General features: G+C 34.4%; 1 protein-coding gene across 3 annotated transcripts; it reads left to right on the plus strand.

Annotated features, from left to right (window-relative positions):
• The first annotated feature begins 10,852 nt into the window (after window positions 1–10,852).
• On the plus strand, window positions 10,853–20,094 carry LOC110891489 (importin subunit alpha-1). 3 transcript variants are annotated; one of them, XM_022139189.2, is made up of 11 exons: window positions 10,853–10,952; window positions 11,891–12,128; window positions 14,049–14,145; window positions 14,219–14,310; window positions 14,381–14,698; window positions 14,793–14,956; window positions 16,347–16,425; window positions 17,199–17,327; window positions 18,289–18,416; window positions 18,504–18,875; window positions 19,577–20,094. In XM_022139189.2, the coding sequence occupies exons 2-10, from the start codon at window positions 11,913–11,915 to the stop codon at window positions 18,871–18,873; spliced, it is 1,593 nt and encodes a 530-aa protein (XP_021994881.1). In that variant the 5' UTR covers window positions 10,853–10,952; window positions 11,891–11,912; the 3' UTR covers window positions 18,874–18,875; window positions 19,577–20,094. The 3 variants fall into 3 exon arrangements, with proteins under 3 accessions (XP_021994881.1, XP_021994880.1, XP_021994882.1); XM_022139188.2 differs by having other exon boundaries at window positions 19,583–20,050; XM_022139190.2 differs by lacking the exon at window positions 10,853–10,952 and adding an exon at window positions 11,105–11,272 and having other exon boundaries at window positions 19,583–20,050.
• The last annotated feature ends 767 nt before the right edge of the window (window positions 20,095–20,861 follow it).

Below are 20,861 nucleotides of genomic sequence, written 5' to 3' on the forward strand. Positions count from 1 at the left end.
TAGCAAGAAGCTAGAAAAGACAAAAGGAGCGTTACATGAAAATAAGGGGATTTTTTATCCACTTCATCCAACTTATATTTTAGTTTTCGATGCCACGTAATGGGTCGTATAATCAAAGTCGACGATTAACCGATGCCACACAATTTTATTAACTTTTTTTTTTCATTTATCTCATTTGATCCGCTTAAGATTAAAAAGATCTATATTGACCACTTAATAAGTAACAAAAAGCGGCAAAAGAAAATAGTTATGTAACTTGGAAACATGTTGCATACTTGCATGTTCTTTGGTAAGAATTGCTTTAAGAAAAAAAACATCAATTTAGAGATTTTTCTTATTTATATATGGGACACGTCTATTACAGTCCTAGTTTTTAAGTTAAGGACCTCTCAATAAAGAAGTTCTAGTTCTGCCACTAACTAGCTTGGTGGCGAAATCCAATGGTTGATGGTAACATCTGGTTTAAATTATTTAAAATTTAATAACAAGGACATCACATTTTTTCAATATTTCTCATATATACTTGAAAAGTTATCTTAATCCTTTTATAACGCAGTAGGATTGCAACCATGATCGATTGGAGTAAGCCTCCTAATCATCATTCGGTTTTACAAATTCACTAGACCTAAGCACTTAGGTTCAGAATGTGCCTTAGGTTGAAGTCCCTTTGTAAAGATATTAGCACCTTTCTGAATCAACTCCAATAGCCTCGATCACACCGGAATCAATTTTTTCCCAAAGGAAAAACAAGTCTACTTTAAAATATTTAGTCAAATTATGGAATACAGGATTCGCAACAGTGGACAATGTGCATCATTATCACACTTCAAAGTGATTGGAAGCTTCGCATTAACCTAACTCTTGCAACATATTAATCAATAATCAACCATAGGACTTCACATGAAACTACACACATAGACCTATATTCTGCTTTAGCAGAAGACCTAGAAACAACACTTTATTTCTTGCTTTTCCAAGAAACCAAACACAATATCCATTGATAACTTTCTACTGTCAACATACTTTGCCCAATCTGACTCTGCATAAGATAACTGAAAACTATCTCCCTTTTTAAACTCAACACCAGCACCGAGAGCACTTTTTAAGTACCTTAATAACTTATAGCTACTTCCAAATGACCTTATGTTGGCTTATGCATATATTGAGACAAATAGCGTATAGTATAAGAGATATATGGTCTAGTGTGAAATAGATAAATCATTCTAGCTACTAGTTTTTGATACTCAATCACATTAAGGGGCTGTTTGGGAACTTCTGAACGGGTAAATGCTAAACCAGTAAGAGGTTTGAACCATTAAGTGCTGAACCAGTAAAATGTCTGAACCATTAAGAGCCAGTATAATGCTTAATCGTTCAGATGCAAATGTCCGAATCATTCAGACATCTGCTCGCGAAACAAACAGTCTGAAGCATTAAATGTTGGACCAGTAAAAGTAAAAGGTCTGAATCATTAAAAGCTAAACAAACAGCCCCAAAGCAAATTGGACACTTCTTTTTTTAACTAAATTTCATAGTAACCATTAATAGGTTTACTTCCACTTAAACCATACTCATTTAATAAGTCTATACATTACTTCCTTTGTAAAAGACATACTATCACCACTTTTAATAACTTCTATGCCAAGATAGAATTTTAACAACCCCAAATCTTTTATTAAGAATTCAGTGTGTAACAGAGACTTTATGTTTTTAATTTCATCAAGACTATTGTCAGTTAAAACAATATCATTAACATAAACTAATAGAACTATGAAAACAAATTCAACGGACTTTATAAACATTGAATAATCACACTTTGACTATTTGAAACCAATTCTTAACAAAACAGTTAGGAATTTTTCATTCCACATAAGTTTTTTTTTTTTTTTTTTTTTTGAAACTTCAACTTCATTAAAAACAGCAAGCCGGCCCAAACCAGGCCGACCAGACAACTACAAACCACGGAAAGAAAAACTTACATATTCACAAAGGAGCACCAATCTTCCCAACCTATCCCCTTATGTTTCGATCTATTCGAGAACCAAAGAAAACCCAAGACCTTTATCTCACTAAGGATGCTATCTATATTTACAGGACTATTAGAAAAAACCAATTTGTTCCTAACTCTCCATATGCTCCAACATGCGATAAAAATGATTCCGTGAACTGCATCCTTCTTTTTATCCGAGACACCAAGATTCTTGTGCAACATATGTGGACCTAATTTTAAAACATATACATACTTATTAAGTCTAGACACTTTATTACCATTTTTAGAACTCATACCATCAAGCAAAGACATATATATACTTCTTCAATAAGAATGCAGTATTAACATCTAACTGATACAATGGCCAACTAGTTTAGATAGATAGACTAATAATACACCTTACAATAACCATTTTCACAACAGGTGAAAAATGTCACATCAAAATCTATGTCTTATCTTTGATTAGAACATTTAGTTACTAGCCTAGCTTTACATCTTACTATTTTACATGTTGATTTAATTTTGAAATATTGGATTTTAATAATCTCAACTATTCTTCGTTGGCCGCCAACAGTCCCAACTTCAAAAATAACAATTGACAGTCTCAACTATTGACATATTGGCCACCAATGGACCCTGACTAACAGAACCCTAACATCATTAGTCTCCGGTTGCCGGAAAACCGTTTTTGTCCAGAAAAAGGTTTCTAAAGATCTGATCTAAGGTTACAAAGTGGTTTGGGACAAAAATGTTGAGTTTTCCGGCGACTTTAATAATTGGGGTTTTTACTAGAAAAAGGTTCCCAAATGTCCATAATAAGGTTACAAAGAGGTTAGGGACGAAAATGTTGAGTTTTCCAGGCAAAAATGAGTTTTCCAGCTAAAAAACGTTTTTTCCGGTGACCGGAGACTAACGGCGTTAGGGTTCTGTTAATCAGGGTCCATTGGAGGCCAATATGTTAAAAGTTAGGACTATCAGTGGTTATTTTTAAAGTTGAGATTGTTGACGGTCAACGACGAACAGTTGAGATTATTAAAATTCAATATTCCTTTAATTTTCACTTTATAAAACTCATTTGCTACCTATAGGCTTTCTTTGTTGGTAACTCAATAATGTCTCAAGTGTTATTCTTATTCCTATGCAAAGCACTTATCTCTTCTTTCATTGCACTTGTCCATTTAAAATCTTGATAATTTCTAGGCTCAATAATTTTATTTATAGCTTTATTTATAGCTGAATCAAAACCTATGTAGTTAATATCCCGATATATCAACCGATATATATATCGGTTATTGGTCCTCTGCCGAGATAGCGGTACAAAATATTGCTCAGAATATTGGTACCGATAATATCACTGATTTTTTATCGATAAATCACCGATTTTCCCGATATCAGTACCATTCTTCTTATTTCTACCGTTCATTTTTCTTCTTATTGCTGCTATTAGTGTTTTAAGTCTTAATTGTTAGTTGTTACTGTTAAATGTTAGTGTCTTAAGTCTTAGTCAATTCTTACTTGTTACAATTGTTAGTGTTAAATTGCTATATATATAAATTTAGCATGATAAGCGACATCCCACCAATATCCCACCCCGATAACCGATATCTCAAATATCGGTCCTTGACCGATATCCGATATTTTACCGCATTAACTACTTAGATCAAAACACACACTTTCAACAAGAAGATTTACATAATTAACAACTTTTTCATACCCAAATTTAACTATACCCTTTATAATGTAATCACCAAATTTCTTAAAAAAAATAGCTAAAGACCTAGTAGACCTTTTAACTGTATTTGGATTATCATTACCACCCTCAGACAGGCTAGATTCATCATTTTGCCTACTAGTTCACAACTAGATTCAAATATGAACTAAGAATACCATCCACAACTAGATATGAACTCAAATCTAGAACAAATCTAAAGAAATACACCTGATGATTCGGTTAACAAAGACTGTCTAATCACATCCAAACATGTGTAACGAGAGAACACCAAAATCACTCAATTCAACCCTTAAGCTCTGATACCATGTCAAAAGCTATCAAATTTCATTCGATCAATGGTAGGGTAATCCTCCGAATGGCAAATATGTCAAGAACTAATGAATCCTATCTACTTATCAATGTATGCCCTAATAAAGTTGTATAAAACAACACCCGTACTCTGGAATCTTGAAAATCATCCGATAAAACCATCAAAAACATATTCTGTTGTTTGAAAAATCAAAACCAATGATTATATTCTGGAAATTAATCATGAAAATGAACTTAATAATTGGATGTTTTCAGATGAACATAGAGTGCTTTGGAGGTGTGAGGAGTACAAAGTAGATGGGTTTTGTGTGAAAACAATTTTGAAAATCACCATTTTGCCATTGGGTGTTAGCCATTTAGCGGAAAATATTAATGGTGTTAGACGAAGGGACTCGGGAAGCAAAATTTTCAAAGTGGGGACTCAAGTTGATGCCGTCCAAAACCCACAAGGACGTAGATTACAATTTACAATATAAATCCAAATAAAAGAGTGAAACCAAACCTTAATACTAACATGTACAGTAGAAGATTTCTTGAATCAAACATATTAACAGGATCCATGGTAAATCCTTGTAAGGCTAACACGGATTAGAAATATCGAGTCTATGTACAAGTGATACGTTTTTTTCTAATTGCAATTTACAGAATAAAACCAAAACCCCTAAAGATTTGGAAACCACTCAACTTAGATGTGTATTCAAGGATCACCTAGCTTATTTCTCAATTAAAGGGCCTTGAGCGGTGTTGATTATAGGAGATTCTAGTTTCCCTTAAAAGAGTTAAGGTACTCTGACTAGTAGATTAAGACCGTCGCTCTGCCTTTATTTAAGAGCCTTAGGTCCAGAACAGTAATATATAATATTTATATATGTTTTTCTAGCTTTTACGTTACACATACACATGTTTGGGACTTAAAAAAAAGGTTTGGGACAATACAAGTGTTAGGTTTTTGGCTATATGAAAAATGTGCCCATCCCACATCGGTGCAAGGATGAAAGCTTGGGAGGACTACAAGCTTATAAAAGGAGTCCAAGGCTTTGGTTTCAAAGTGCCCCAACCAAAAATACACTTGAAGTGTTTGGTTCTTTCTTTCTTTTCTAGTTCTCTTGTCTTAGAGTGTAAGAAGGTTTTGGTTAAACGCTTCGGAGAAGTGTGGTTGTAATTGGGCGGGGGGAGGCTTGAGAGATTATTTTGTGTGATTGTAAAAAATTGTCGCATAGTGGATCTTTCTCTCTAGAGGCCCGTGGTTTTTCTCCGGTTTTGGAGTTTCCACGTATATTCTTGTGTTCAGTTATATTTCTCTATTATTAGCTTTGGGAGGGTTGTTGGGATTCTTTGAGACCGCTTGTTTCCCAACAAGTGGTATCAGAGTTCCAGGTTTTTGGGGGAGGTCTCGGTTTAGAAGGTTCGTAGTATGCTCTGTGGTTGCAGCTTAGTCTGATCTTCCACATCAGAAACGGATTTTCTTGGAGGGTGTCGTGGTATTTTGAAGGTTCGTAGTATGCTCTGTGGTTGCAGCTTAGTCTGATCTTCCACATCAGAAACGAGGATTTGGTTGATTCGGTTGACTGTTTGTATACGGTAGAATTATACGCGAGCCGGATATACGCATTTTATCCTGGGAAGGTTCTGGCTAGGAAAGACTTGGTACTTAAGTGTGTCCATTGTACCCACCTCTCTTTCCTGGGAATCCTTTTGTTGGGTGTACTGCTTATAGGCTTGGTGTTCTAGTATACAATATTGTTTTTGAAGATACGGATACGATGTCGAAATACAGTCCCATGAGGTTCGACGTAGAGAAATATGATGGAAGAATCAACTTTGGTTTGTGGCAAGTTCAATTCAAGGATGTGTTGATTCAATCTGGGTTACACAAGGCGTTGAGGGGGAAACCGACTCCTGTTTCAAGCAAGGATTCAAGCGGAACCAGTAAAGACGATGATGAAGAATGGGAAGATTTGGATTTGAGAGCGGCAAGTGCGATTCGTTTGTGTCTAGCAAAGAATGTTCTTGCAAATGTGCATGGGATATCAACTGCAAAGGATTTGTGGGAGAAGCTTGAGCAGTTGTATCAAGGCAAAGGCATCTCAAATCGGTTGTATCTCAAGGAACAGTTTCATACCCTTCGTATGGATGGAGATACAAAAATTTCAGATCATCTAAGTGTTCTTAATAATATCGTGTCAGAACTGGAGGCTATTGGAGTAAAGGTTGAAGATGAGGATAAAGCACTGAGGCTCATATTATCTTTGACATCTTCCTATGAGCATATGAAGCCCATTCTGATGTATAGGAAAGAAACCTTGAAGTATGCGGATGTTACTGAGAAGCTATTGTCTGAAGAGAAAAGACTGGGTAGTAGCGGTCATACTTCGTCAGAAGGAACGGTTTTAATATGCGGGAACGGGAAGAAGAAGCACCCACAGAAGATTCCTGTATGCTGGAAGTGTGGACAGTCTGGGCATGTCAAGAGAAATTGTCCAGGTGGAGCAGATTCGGCAAGCAGATTCGGCAAGCAGCTCCAAGACAGCTAACAATGTCGCCGTCGTTGACGGTGATGATTTCTTTTGAAGTTATGTCATCCCTATGGTATGCCCGCGCTACCATGAAAGGGGATGCAATTTGTTAGCGGGTTCACATATTTACACATGGGCATTGGGTTGGCATAGATGCAAGATGTGTGGTGAAAAATTGATGTTGATGGCTGATGAACTTCCGAGTATGCCAAGCGGGGAAGTTGCACCATAAATTTTCAGCAGATTTTTCAACATGTGCCGAGAAGAAATTCTTAGAATGGTCTATTCTAAGTGGAGATACTTTTTTATGGTGGAGTATGATCGTCGGTTGAAGACGGTGTTCCTTTGATGTGGTTGTTTTTTTTTTCATATATCCAAGGTGGAGATTTGTTAGGTTTTTGGCTATATGAAAAATGTGCCCATCCCACATCGGTGCAAGGATGAAAGCTTGGGAGGACTACAAGCTTATAAAAGGAGTCCAAGGCTTTGGTTTCAAAGTGCCCCAACCACAAATACACTTGAAGTGTTTGGTTCTTTCTTTCTTTTCTAGTTCTCTTGTCTTAGAGTGTAAGAAGGTTTTGGTTAAACGCTTCGGAGAAGTGTGGTTGTAATTGGGCGGGGGGAGGCTTGAGAGATTAGTCTGTGTGATTGTAAAAATTTGTTGCATAGTGAATCTTTCTCTCTAGAGGCCCGTGGTTTTTCTCAGGTTTTGGAGTTTCCACGTATATTCTTGTGTTCAGTTATATTTCTCTATTGTTAACTTTGGGAGGGTTATTGGGATTCTTTGAGACCGCTTGTTTCCCAACAACAAGGACACTTCAATCTTTTTGATAGAAACATCGTTTTAAACTTCAAAACATGTCTTTTTTTAATATGTAAGTTTGATTAGGAATATTATATACTAGGTTAGTTCCCCGTGTGTTACACGGGTTGAACAATTTAAACTATATAATAAATATTTCTTGTAAATGCAAATCAAAGACGGAGACATTTATATATATTTGATAAATAATGAAACTAATAATAATAGTAAAAAAATCTCATACATGTGTACAGAGTCGTCTGTAAGAATTCATTTACCCTGTTTGAGCTCGAAAAATATGTTCTTTCGTAATGTTTTAATATTATTATTTAATTTTAAAATAAAATGGGTATTGGGCTCAGTAAGAGCATGTTTGGCTATGTTTTTTGAAACAACTTATAGACTTATTGGGGTTTTGGAAAAGTTAGTATGGAGTGACTTATTGACTTATTGGTTTTTTCCTCTCACATACACCCATATTGTCAAACATCATTTTGTAGATTATGACTTTTCAAAAAACCAATAAGTCAATAATTTTTTTCAGAAAGCTTAGCCAAACATGCCCTAAAGCTAATGCCAATGGGTATTGGGCTCACTAAGAGCATGTTTGGTATGCTATTTTAAAAAAAAATTAACATAGATATCGGGTTTTTTTTATAAAAAACACGTGCCCCTCGAAATCACAGATCCTGTGCGGTGGTCCTCCCCGCACACCCTTATCACCGCTCATGCATGTGTATACTCATTAAAGTAATCGATATACATTTGATGATATCCTATATTTTTTTTGTATTCAATTAATATTTTTCTATTTAGTATTATTTGCAATTATTAATATTTTTCTAAATGTATATATAAGAGTATGGATGTTACTGAATTTTTGAAGAATAATTTTAATTTTGACATATATATTCAAACTTATAATTATATAATGTAGTCATGAATTTTAATAAAATCCAAAAAAGCGTGAAACCCTTTTCAAATTTCAAAGGGTTATAATTATCAGATAAATATTTTTCTATTTAATATTATCTACAAATTAGAAGATAAATTATTAGAAAATAAATATGAAAGAAAGGCGGGAAAACCCAAAAATAGGTGCATCCAATGAATGACACGTGTCACACATTGGTTTACTTTATTATATGTATAGATTTGAAAATGAATTTGTGAATATGACGTGTTTAAATATATTGGTTGTTTCTCACGAAACTTTCACCGCAATATTCGTTGGCAAAATTCATTTTCAAGGTTACAAATCTTTACAATAAAGGCTTCGTGAAAAAAACCCTATGAATATTTAATTCAAAAATTAACAAAAACCTTCAAAACATAATATTGTTCATGACCCAAACCTACTAAATTTAAAATTATGCATGATTATTAATATTTTTATAACCATAACTTAAAAATGAATATCTTTCCTGATAACCTCTTAACCTAGTAACATCAGATGTTCATTCTCATCAAATTAGTGCAAGTTCGTCTCCCATAAAGCATGTGTTATATGAACTTCAAAAGTACATTTAGGGGTATGTGTTCTTTGTTTAAAAAAAACTACTATTAGGCTAGTGGGTGTGGCTTCGCGCCCTTGCCACATCACCTTCGTTAGCACCCATAGCGCCTCTTTTCCCATTTCTTGGGCGCCAAAGGGGGCGCCATAGATGGCTTCGCCATGGGGTTGGCGGCCTTAAAGGCTGCATATGTGGGGGCCACTTTTCAAGAGCCAATCATATTTTTTGTTCCTTTTTTCTTTATATATAAATGGGGCCTTAAACTATTGCATGCAAGTTAAAGAAAAGGGCTTTAAAGCCCCTATGTGATATGACGCTGATGTGGCTCTAATGTAACACTATAAACCCCCTGAAGACTTTAAACCACACCCACCAACCTAAATACTATCATTAAATATCAAAGAAGTTTCTATATCAAAAGGATAATATTTTTGAAAGTGTATATTAAAAAGATGAGATATAGATACATGACCTGTTTAGATCCTGTCATATTATAATTATGAGGTGGCAAAAGTTAGCACTGCCCTGGCACTCACCAATGGTCCAAATATTCAAATTCGAATATGAGTGGCACAACCGTAAATACCTCATTAAATCACGCCTTATTGATTTACTTGTTATTTGGGCTGAATTTGTTATTTGGACCTCCTCGTAGTTAACCATTGTTTACCTTTTGAGCTTCATACTTTCCGTTCATATCAATTTAATCAAGTTAAATTATTTAGCCATCTATGATATGGTATTTGTGTACTTTACTAGCTTAGAGACTTATTGTTTCATATGTATGGTTAGTATATTTTTGAAAGTCTCCTAAACTTTTCTACCCACCCATCGATTACCACAAGTCCACAAGCAGACATCGTCACTTGCAGAAGACGACTTTCAACATCGCCACACACCTCATCGATGATAGTCGTTTCCTAGATATGAACTTCCATCTATTGTTGCCTATCTCTTTTGCCTAGAGTTGACCATCAATGATTGTCATCACCTAATTTTGTTGGCCACCTCACCATCACTACATGTAGTTGTCCATCGCATCTTTACATTTCCCACCAGTATAGTTATCACCAACTGTCGATGTTATAGACATTTAGTGCAACCTTTAATTCTGTCAAAATATTTATTTTTATGATTTTTTAATCAAGATTTCAATCATTAAATAACATTGAAAATAGAAACGAAAAGAAAAGAAATATGATTTGAATAAAAGCAAATCACGTTAATGATGCTATGCTCGGTCAAAACTCAAAACTTATAGAAACAAATTTTAAGCATAAAAAGTTACTCTTAACAATCTCTAATTTCAAAACCTCAAATCTTTACTTTTAAAGACCTTTTTTAAACCAAAAGACAAAATCATCATTTTTTATAACTTAACACTAGGACTGCAAACGAACCAAATGTTCGTTGAATAGTTCATAAACCGTTCAGTGAGAAGTTCGTTTATATTTGTTCGTTTATTAAACAAACGAACATGAACGGAGGCCGCGTTTGTTCATTTAAGTATATGAACATTTGGTAATGGGTTCGTTTGTGTTTTATAGTTCATTCGTGTTTTTAAGTTTTCTATTTTATTTAAATACTTCAAATTCGGACAAATAAATATTTAAGTGTCAGTGTACTATATTTTGTGCTTATGAATGCTTGGTTGTGTTCATTTGTGTTCACGAACATTAGTTTGTCATCATTTGTGTTTATCAACGTTCGTTGTCTAAAATTAACTAAAAACACAAACGGACACAAACAAGTTCATTTCCTTAACAAACGAACACGAACATAAAATCTGGTTCTGTAAGCATTCATGAATACATATATTTTTTAACAAACAAACACGATTTCAATTCGTTTGCAGCTCTACTTAACACCCCCATCAAACATTCTCAAATTTCAAAACTAAATACCATAGTGACCATAGTTTCAAAACTACAAGGACCAACACATCAAATTAACAAAAAGTCCACTTACTTTATTCAAACAAATCATTACATTTTTATTATAAAAATCATTCAATATTTCCGTTTAAACTTTAAAACCACTCTACAAGAACAAATTCATCCTCCCTCTTCTCTCTCCGTACATTCTTCAGGTACGTTTCGATCTCCATTAAAATCAAGGCTCATTCTATACACACTCCCCTCCTTTCTGATTACACCCCCTTGTGAGAGGAAAACTGTCGGTCCCACGCAGGCCCCACCTGTAAGTATATGAGAAGAGGGGGTGAAAAAAGTAAATAGGGGGTGTAGAAAGTAGCACCCAAAATCAAACCGTTTTCTAACTTTCATACATATATTCATCATCACTGCTTTTCAATTTTTCACACATCAACCAGTTTTTATTCATAAACTCTGCGTTGAATCTGCTTTTTCTGTACAATTTTTTGATTTTTTAGTGTTCTGTAATCAATTAGTAAGTTTCGCTCACATATATAGTTGTTACTGTTATACGATTTGCCGTATTTCATGCTTTTGTTGATCAATTTTGTGTTTTAATGTGTTTTTTGTGTACCTAGGGTTTTTTATTTTTGTTTTTCACTGTAATCAACGAGTTTTTAGTGCTTTTATTGATAAATTTTGTGTTTGATTGTGTTTTTTTGGATACCTAGGGTTTTTGATTTTTTATTTTCACTGTAATCAACGAGTTTTTAGTGCTTTTATTGATAAATTTTGTGTTTGATTGTGTTTTTTTTGGATACCTAGGGTTTTTGATTTTTTATTTTCACTGTAATCAACGAGTTTTTAGTGCTTTTATTGATAAATTTTGTGTTTGATTGTGTTTTTTTGGATACCTAGGGTTTTTGATTTTTTATTTTCATTGTAATCAACGAGTTTTTAGTGCTTTTATTGATAATTTTTGTATTTTAATGTGTTTTTTGTGTACCTAGGGTTTTTGATTTTTTATTTTCACTGTAATCAACGAGTTTTTAGTGCTTTTATTGATAAATTTTGTGTTTGATTGTGTTTTTCTGGATACCTAGGGTTTTGAATTTTTGAATTTTGATTGTTGATTGTTGATTGTTGAGTTCAGGGTAATTGATTAGGAATTGATCATGTCGCTGAGGCCTAGCGCACGTACGGAGGTGCGGCGGAACCGGTACAAGGTGGCGGTTGACGCGGATGAAGGACGGAGGCGGAGGGAGGATAATATGGTTGAGATCCGGAAGAATAAGAGAGAGGAGAACTTGTTGAAGAAGCGGCAGTTGCTGTCGTCGTCGCAGTCGTTGGCTGCTGGTGTGCCTGTTCAAGCGTCTACGGTTGAGAAGAAGGTATTGTGGTTTTGCTTTGATATGAGTCGGTTTGTGTATTGGTGTTTATGTGGTTATGATTTGTTGGATCGGTTATGTTTTGTTGTGAGTTTATTGTGTTTGAATGCTTGCTAGGGTTAGGGTTATCGCGTGTGCGATAGAATAGTTATATTTGAAAAACACATACACTATCAGATGAGTATCTGTATATTTGATATATCTATGTGTTTGATTTAGCTTATATGTTTAAATTTGTACATTATTATAGCATCATGTTATTGAATGTAATGAAGTGGAGCTGTTGTTTATTGTATTGGTTTACTCCTGTTAGTGACTTTGTTACGGTTAATTACTCGCTATGATTATCGTGTGTGCTATTGGAAACACACACCGGATTAGATTCATATCTTTTTACACGTATATGTGTTTGATTTATTTCTCATGTTCAAATTCATACGGTATTGTAGCTTTATTTATTACGATAACATAATCATGCATTATGTTATTGAATTTGAATAAGTAGAACTGTTGTTTATTGAGTCGGTTTACCCCTGTTAGTGACTTTGTTATGTTTAAATACTCGTTAAGGTTTTCGCACGTGCTATAGAGTAGGTTTATTTTGAAAAAAGCGCACACACACTATTAGATGCATATCATTTGACACGTCTATGTGTTTGATTTATCTCTTATGTTCAAATTCATACAATAGTATTAGCTCTTTTTATTACTGTAATATAATCATGTATCTATACATATAATAAAAGAAACCATATTGAGGACACTTGTCATCATATTAGGCCATGTCTTATGGATAATTATAATTTTAGTTTAATCTCTTCTAATTAATTATAGATAATACTCCTACTAAATATTTATTTAGTTTAATTATTACTTATATATTTATCTATTTACTTCAAATTCAAACTTAGTTATCTAATTTGATATTAGAGTAAATTACGATTTTAGCCCCTGTGGTTATATCACTTTTACCCTTTTAGCCCAAAAAGGAATTTTTTAACATCTGAGCCCTCAACGTCTTTTTTCTAACCCTTTTGGACCCCAACGTCTTTTTTCTAACCCTTTTGGTAGGGGCCAAAAGGGTTAGAAAAAAAGACGTTGTGGGCTCAGATATTAAAAGATTCATTTTTTTGGCTAAAAGGGTAAAAAGATTCATTAGTACATTGAAAGATATGACTTTTTTATTATTGGTATATAAAATTAGATTTATTAAACCCGTGTAATACACGTGGTTTTTTTTATTGATATACCTTTTTTATTATTTACTATACAAAATTATATTTATTCGACCCGTGTAATAGATAAGGTTTTTTAAGATATAATTTTTTTTTTATTATTTGATATATAAAATTAGATTTATTCAATTCGTACAATACACGGGGTCTTTTTAAGAATATATATTTTTTATTATTTAGTAAAGGAAATTACATTTATTCAACCCGTGTAATACACATATTTTTAAAGATGTAACTTTTTTATTATTTGGTATATAAAATTACATTTATTCAACCCGTGTAATAAATGAGGTTTCTTAAAGATGTATTATTTTATTATTTGCTAAACAATATTACATTTATTCAACTCGTGTAAAACAAGCGGTTTTAAAGATATAACTTTTTTATTTGGTATATAATTTTATATTTATTCAACCCGTACAATATGGTTCTTATAGATATAACTTTTTATTATTTAATATATAAAATTATATTTATTCAACCCGTGCAATAAAAGAGGTTTTTAAAGATATATTGTTTTATTATTTAGTATATAAAATTCATTTATTCGACCCGTGTAATACACGGGGTTATAACCTAGTTATGTTAATATATGCAACTGTTTTTCGCATGTATAATGATATTATATGGATTGTTGGATACATTTTGTTTTTAATTTGAAATGTAAATCGGGGTTAATGAATTGCAGCTGGAAAGTCTCCCTTCTATGGTTGCTGGAGTTTACTCCAATGATAATAATTTGCAGCTGGAGGCAACTACTCAGTTTCGTAAATTGCTTTCCATAGGTATATAGCACTTTTATAATTGCAATAAATACATTTTTTTTCTCGCTCTAAGTAGTTAAACTTCGATTTACAGAACGGAGCCCACCAATTGAGGAAGTTATACAATCGGGGGTTGTACCTCGCTTTGTCGAGTTCTTGATGAGGGAAGATTTTCCACAGCTTCAGGTAATGCTGGTTATTGCTCCTTATAATTCTTGTCCGTTTTCGTTTAAACTTAATTTTAATTTTGCAACAGTTTGAGGCTGCTTGGGCACTCACAAACATCGCATCTGGAACCTCTGATAATACAAAGGTCGTAATTGAACACGGGGCGGTCCCAATATTTGTTAAGCTTCTAGCTTCTCCAAGCGATGATGTACGCGAGCAGGCTGTTTGGGCGTTGGGAAATGTTGCTGGTGATTCTCCCCGATGCCGTGATCTCGTTCTCGGTCACGGTGCTTTGATGCCCTTACTTGCTCAGTTAAACGAGAATGCTAAGCTTTCTATGCTCAGAAACGCCACATGGACGTTATCAAATTTTTGTCGAGGAAAACCGCAGCCTCCATTTGAGCAGGTTGTTTGTTTGTTCACTGATTACTATTTCATCAGTTTTGTGCTTAACTCTTTTATACATGTTATGAGATACTGATTTGTTTTTTTAATCGCAGACAAGGCCTGCTCTTCCGGCCCTTCAGCGTCTTATTCATTCAAATGATGAAGAGGTGTTGACAGATGCATGCTGGGCTCTCTCTTATCTTTCTGATGGTACCAATGACAAAATACAAGCTGTGATTGATGCTGGTGTTTGCCAACGTCTTGTTGAGCTTCTCCTGTAAGCCATGTTTTTGTTTATTTATTTATTTATTTATTTCCGAACTATAAATTAACAACAAAATTATGCTTTATGTTGTTGTAACATGGGCATTGGGAGTTTTTCAAAAAAAATTTTGCATTTTTCACTTTTAACCTAAAAATTTTTATCTTTTGCATTTTAACCCCTTTGACTTTTTTACTTTTAACAAAAAACTTTTCATCTTTTGCAATTTAACCCCCAACAATTTTTTATTTTCAACTTTGGTCCCCCATACTTTTTATCTTTCACAAGTTTCTTCGTTTTAAGTTTTGTTATAAATTTTTCGAGTCAACACGCCATAACGTGCGTGTAGGGTTCAACATTTTTTCGTCTGTTTTTTCCTGGTTGACAGGCAGTCGCAAGTCGCAACACGTCTATTTTTCTTTGTTTGACAAGTTCGTCGCAACACGCTGGTCCTGGATCGACTTAGTTATTCTTTTCTATGTTTTACATATATGTCTAATATTCTGTATTAACACTCTACAACGGGCGTGCGTAGTTCAACGATTTTCCATCTGTTTTTTCGTTCGGTGTTACTTTTTACTTTTTTATTTATTTTATTTTACGAGCTCTTCTGATGTTGGTGGTCGCTGGCAGTGGTGTGGCATTAGTGCTTTGGCACGATTTTACGAACGTATTAACCTATTAAGTTTTTTACTAATAATTTGTTTCGAGTTTACAGCTATATCTCCTTTACTTAAGAAAAACTATTTTTTATGTGCATATTTTTATGTATGTGTCGATATAAATTCGATTTGCTCTATGTTACGTAAACTTTTTACGGAAACGAGTCTGGTTAAATATAATACGTTTTCGTTTAAAAAAACAAATTTTACGTACATATTTTTATGTACGTTTCGGTATAAATTCGAGTTGGTGTATGTTTCGATGTAAAGTTTTTGGGAAACGAGACAGGTCAAATATAATATGTTTTCGTGATTTTTATGAATGTTTTGTAAATTTTGTTTCGATCCAAGTGGAGTCAAATTGCGGTTTCTTTTTTTTTTTTTTTCCTTTTTAAGCTCTAATTAGTATATTTTGATTATACGTTTCAGCATTTCCGTTATAACCGTCACATTTTCTGTGTATGACTTAGGCCACATATAATACGTTATAATTGTACGGTATAAATTTGATTTCCTTATGTTTTGATCCAATCGCAATGCTTATATAGGTTGCATTGAGTTCAATAAGATACGTCAAAATGCGTGTTTTCATATGATAAATGCATCACATAACGTTTAGACTAATCCATTCGATGTTTGTGATGTACCCGCGCGGCAATGCGCGCGGGTCTTTTTACTAGTTTTTTTTTTGAACAATGATTTAAACATCAAATAAACTTTTTTTTTTATTTTCTGATACTCAGTCATCCATCTCCATCGGTGCTTATCCCTGCGCTTCGAACTGTTGGGAATATTGTCACAGGCGATGATCTCCAAACTCAGGTACGGTTTTGCAATTGTTTGTATGAGTTTTATTGGCTACAGGCGTGTTGTCTTTGTTTAGTTTTCAATTTAAGTCCTATGTTTTGTTACACAAACTGTTTTCCACCTTTGTATAGGTTTTAGGGTTTTAGTTTAAAGTTTAGATGGATAATCTACAATAAAGATGACACTAGGGGTGTTCAAAAAACTCGTGGGTCGCAGCTCGCTCGAAACTCGCTCGAAGATAGCTCGGCTCGAAATTGGCTCGGTTGTTAACGAGCCAGCTCGGCTCGGCTCGGTTTGTAAACAAGCCGAGCTCGAGCTTGGTCTGGCTCGGCTCGTGAGCTCGTGAGCTGGCTCGATTAGGTTTATATCCTTCACTTTTTTGTCCCACATCGCTTAGAAAACCAAAACTAAGGGAGTCTTTCCCCTATAAAAGAAGGTAAAGACAATGTACAAAGTGAATTAACTATTTAAACTTGCATATTTAGCCATATGGTTAAATTAAATGGCAATTATAGCCCTTAGTTTATGAAGAAATTCATTTTTAAGGGCTTTTTAAGTAGTAATTTTTGCGGTTTTTTGTTAGTTCGAGCTAGATCGAGCCGAGCCGAGCTAGCTCCAATTCTAATCGAGTCGAGCTCGAGCCTCAAATCTCAGCTCGATTTGAAATTCGAGCTCGAGCCAGCTCGAGTCGAGTTCGAGTCGAGCTCGAGCTAGGTCTAGCTCGGCTCGACTCGGCTCGGCTCGTTTACAGCCCTAGATGACACTCACACAACTTTACCGTTTGACAGCATATTATCGAATGCGGTGCGCTTCCTTGCTTGTTGAGCTTGTTGACCCATAACCACAAGAAGAGTATCAAAAAGGAAGCTTGCTGGACAATCTCAAACATCACTGCTGGAAACAAAGAACAGATACGGGTAAGAATCGCACCAAGTGTATTTTGAATAGTATCGTATCTTACTTTTTGCATGTGACACTAGGGGTGAGCAGAAAACCGAAAAAACCGATTTAACCGAACCACACAAAAATTCAAAAAAAAATAAACACGAACCGAAATTTACGGTTTTACTTTTTTTGAAAACCGAACCGAATAACCTAAAAAAATAAATTTTTTAATGTCTGTTATATATTGATTTAGGATTTATTTGTTTTATTCTTGAATGCCAAGTATTTTTAGTAAAAACATTAACATGTTTATCTATCTTTGAAATGGTTTATCTATTTCCTACAACAAATAACTAACTTTAAGATATAAATTAAATGATTTTCAAAGTATTATAAAAGAAAACCGAAAAAACCGATTTAACCGAACCACACAAAAATCCAAAAAAAAAAAACGAACCGAAATTTACGGTTTTACATTTTTTGAAAACCGAACCGAATAACCTAAAAAAATCAATTTTTTAATGATAGTTATATATTGATTTAGGATTTATTCGTTTTATTCTTGAATGCTAAGTATTTATAGTAAAAACATTAACATGTTTATCTATCTTTGAAATGATTTATCTATTTCCTACAACAAATAACTAACTTTAACATATAAATGAAATGATTTTCAAAGTATTATAAAAGAAAATGTCTTAATAAAAAGTTTGGAGAAACATAAAAATATATTAGAATGTTAGGTTTATGTGAACAATATTAATTAAAAAGCTTAAATATAGAGATCCAAGAAAGATTCTTGAATCATGGGTTACACTTTTCACTTTTGAATCTTATGTAAGTTTGTTCCAAAAACCGAAAAACCAAAACCGAAATAACCGAAACCAAACGGTTTTCGATAGCCGAACCGATCCGTGCACACACCACTAATTTGTTTCACTTTTTGAACACAAATGTTTTGCAACTATTTATTGTTTTGGTTACAACATACAGACGGTTATCGAGGCTGGATTAATAGCTCCGCTAGTCAATCTACTCCAGACTGCTGAATTCGATATTAAAAAAGAGGCCGCGTGGGCAATATCAAATGCCACTTCTGGTGGTACCAATGAGCAAATCAAGTACGTTCCCTTTTCGACACCTTCCACTAAATTACAACCTCAAAATAACTGAGTAACCGAAACTTACAAAACCGTACCATGACACAGGTATTTGGTGAATCAAGGCTGTATAAAACCGTTGTGCGATCTCCTCGTATGTCCCGATCCAAGAATCGTGACCGTCTCTCTAGAAGGGCTTGAGAACATTCTTAAAGTAGGTGAGGTGGAAAAGCAAGCGGGTAACTCGGGTGATGTTAATTTCTTCGCCCAGTTGATTGATGATGCGGATGGGTTAGAGAAGATTGAGAATTTGCAAAGTCATGATAATAATGAGATTTATGAAAAGGCGGTTAAGATTCTCGAGACGTATTGGCTTGATGAGGATGATGAAAATGTGGCTGATGGTGGTCAGGCTGGTTTTGACTTCGGTGGAAATAACGTTCAAGTTCCGTCTGGTGGATTTAATTTTAACAGCTGAAGGTAATTTTATTTTCATCTTCTTTAGACCAAACTATTTGTCTTGCTATATGCAAAAATGCGAGTCTGGTAATTTAGATAACGGGTTAAAACGAAGATGAACAAAAAAAATCCGTTTATCAAGTTAAATGAACGAACATGAACAGATGCCTCCTTCGTTCATTTATGTTCGTGAACATTCGGCAACGTGTTCGTTTATGTTCGTCCGTTTATGTTCAATAGTTAAATACGGTTTTTAATTTTTATATTTATTTTTGATACTTTTTTTTGAGGCAAGTGTGAGAAATAAACCCAATTCAAGTATTCTTGGTATATTTTTGGATCCTCTTAATAAATATGACATGCCTATTTTGTTCGAAATTTAGTATATGTTCATTTGTGTTCGTTTCTATGCCGGAACGCTATTTTTTTCGTCTGTGTTCGTTTCCATTCGTGGGCACTTGTTTAAGTTTGTTTGCGTTCATGAATGTTCGTTTGTGTTTTTGTCTGTTCGTGAATGTTTGTTTGCGTCTGTTTGTGTTCGGTACCTAGTCTAAAATTAACAGATGAGCCTGAGCACGTTCGTTTTCTTAATGAACAAACATGATCCGAAAATCTCGTTCGGTAAGTGTTAATGAACTGTTCATGAACACAAATATTTCCTATATGTCGGGTTAAGACATTGTGTTAAAACTACGATCATTTATAACATATTTAATTTGAAGTTGCAGGGTTTTCAAGGTATGATGAAGTACGTTGGTGGCGTCAAAGGTCAAGTCCTGTTAGGTCGGGTTAAGTCATCGGGTCAGGTCAAGTCGGGTCGGGTCAGAGCATCTCGTGTCGTCGGGTTACAGAATGGTCGAGTCACTGGTTATTGTTTTGAAGAGATGCAAAAGGTGGGTCTGTTGGTTCCAGTATTCGAAGGGGTTGACCAAGGATTTTATTTAGCGAGTTTATCGGTAAATTGTTTGGTTGTTACTTCAAGCAGCTGGAGGTGGTCATTTCGTTTTAGTGAGGGTTTAAGAGTTACAAATATACACGGAGTCTTTATTAATTTCGGGTTTTTATCTTTGATATTTTTGGACACGTATGTTTTTATACTCTGTCGGGGCGTTCGTTTTACTAGTGTCTTATGTTTTATTGTTGAGTTGGACGTGTTCATGTTTTACCGTTTATGGAAATATCACACTTCTTGGATACATGTTTTCTTAATTTTTTAGTTGCATGATTTTAAGACTTTAAAGCAGTTCCTTTAGTTTTTAATTACATTTGTTTGTGTTAATTTAGTTATGATATTATATTCATGACCCATCATGGATTCACATGTGAATTATTGAAGTCCCATGGGCTTTTATCTATGAGCCATAGTTGTCGATAGCGAATAGCGACACCTAGCGGCAAGGTACCTATAGGCTACATAGCGAATAGCGACAAATAGTGACGGCTATTTTATAAATAGCGATTACACTAGAAAAAGAATTTTGAAAATTTTTATATGTATATTAAATCAAAATACCCTTGTATATATGCTATTTTACATGTATATTTAACAAAAACCTATAAATCCAGCTATTTTATAGCTATATCTAATTGATATTAACATCAAAAAAAAAAAAAAAAAAGCTAACTGTCGCTAAGTTCGCTATTTATTGCTAAGACCCATATAGCGACACTTGGTCGCATGGCTACATAGCGTGCTATAGCGGTCGCTATAGCCGCTATTAACAACTATGCTACGAGCCCTGTTTCCTACGGCTCATGGTTTACTTCTGTTTGACAACCGGACTTAACTCTCGATGGCTTCGGCTATCATCAACATTGAACTGTCCCAACCCCATTAGCACACTAACTACCATGGTGGGTGGTCGGCTCGAATGGCTCTCTCAGTGGCGGATCCAGGGGTGTTTTGGGGGTTCCCGGGAACCCCCCTAGTTTGGAAATAAATGAAAAAAATAGTGGAAATTTGTATGATTTAAAAAAAAAGTGAGAATTAGTGAAAAATCTGCCAAA

This window comes from Helianthus annuus, chromosome 11 (assembly GCF_002127325.2).
Source record: "Helianthus annuus cultivar XRQ/B chromosome 11, HanXRQr2.0-SUNRISE, whole genome shotgun sequence".
Taxonomy (NCBI): domain Eukaryota; kingdom Viridiplantae; phylum Streptophyta; class Magnoliopsida; order Asterales; family Asteraceae; genus Helianthus; species Helianthus annuus.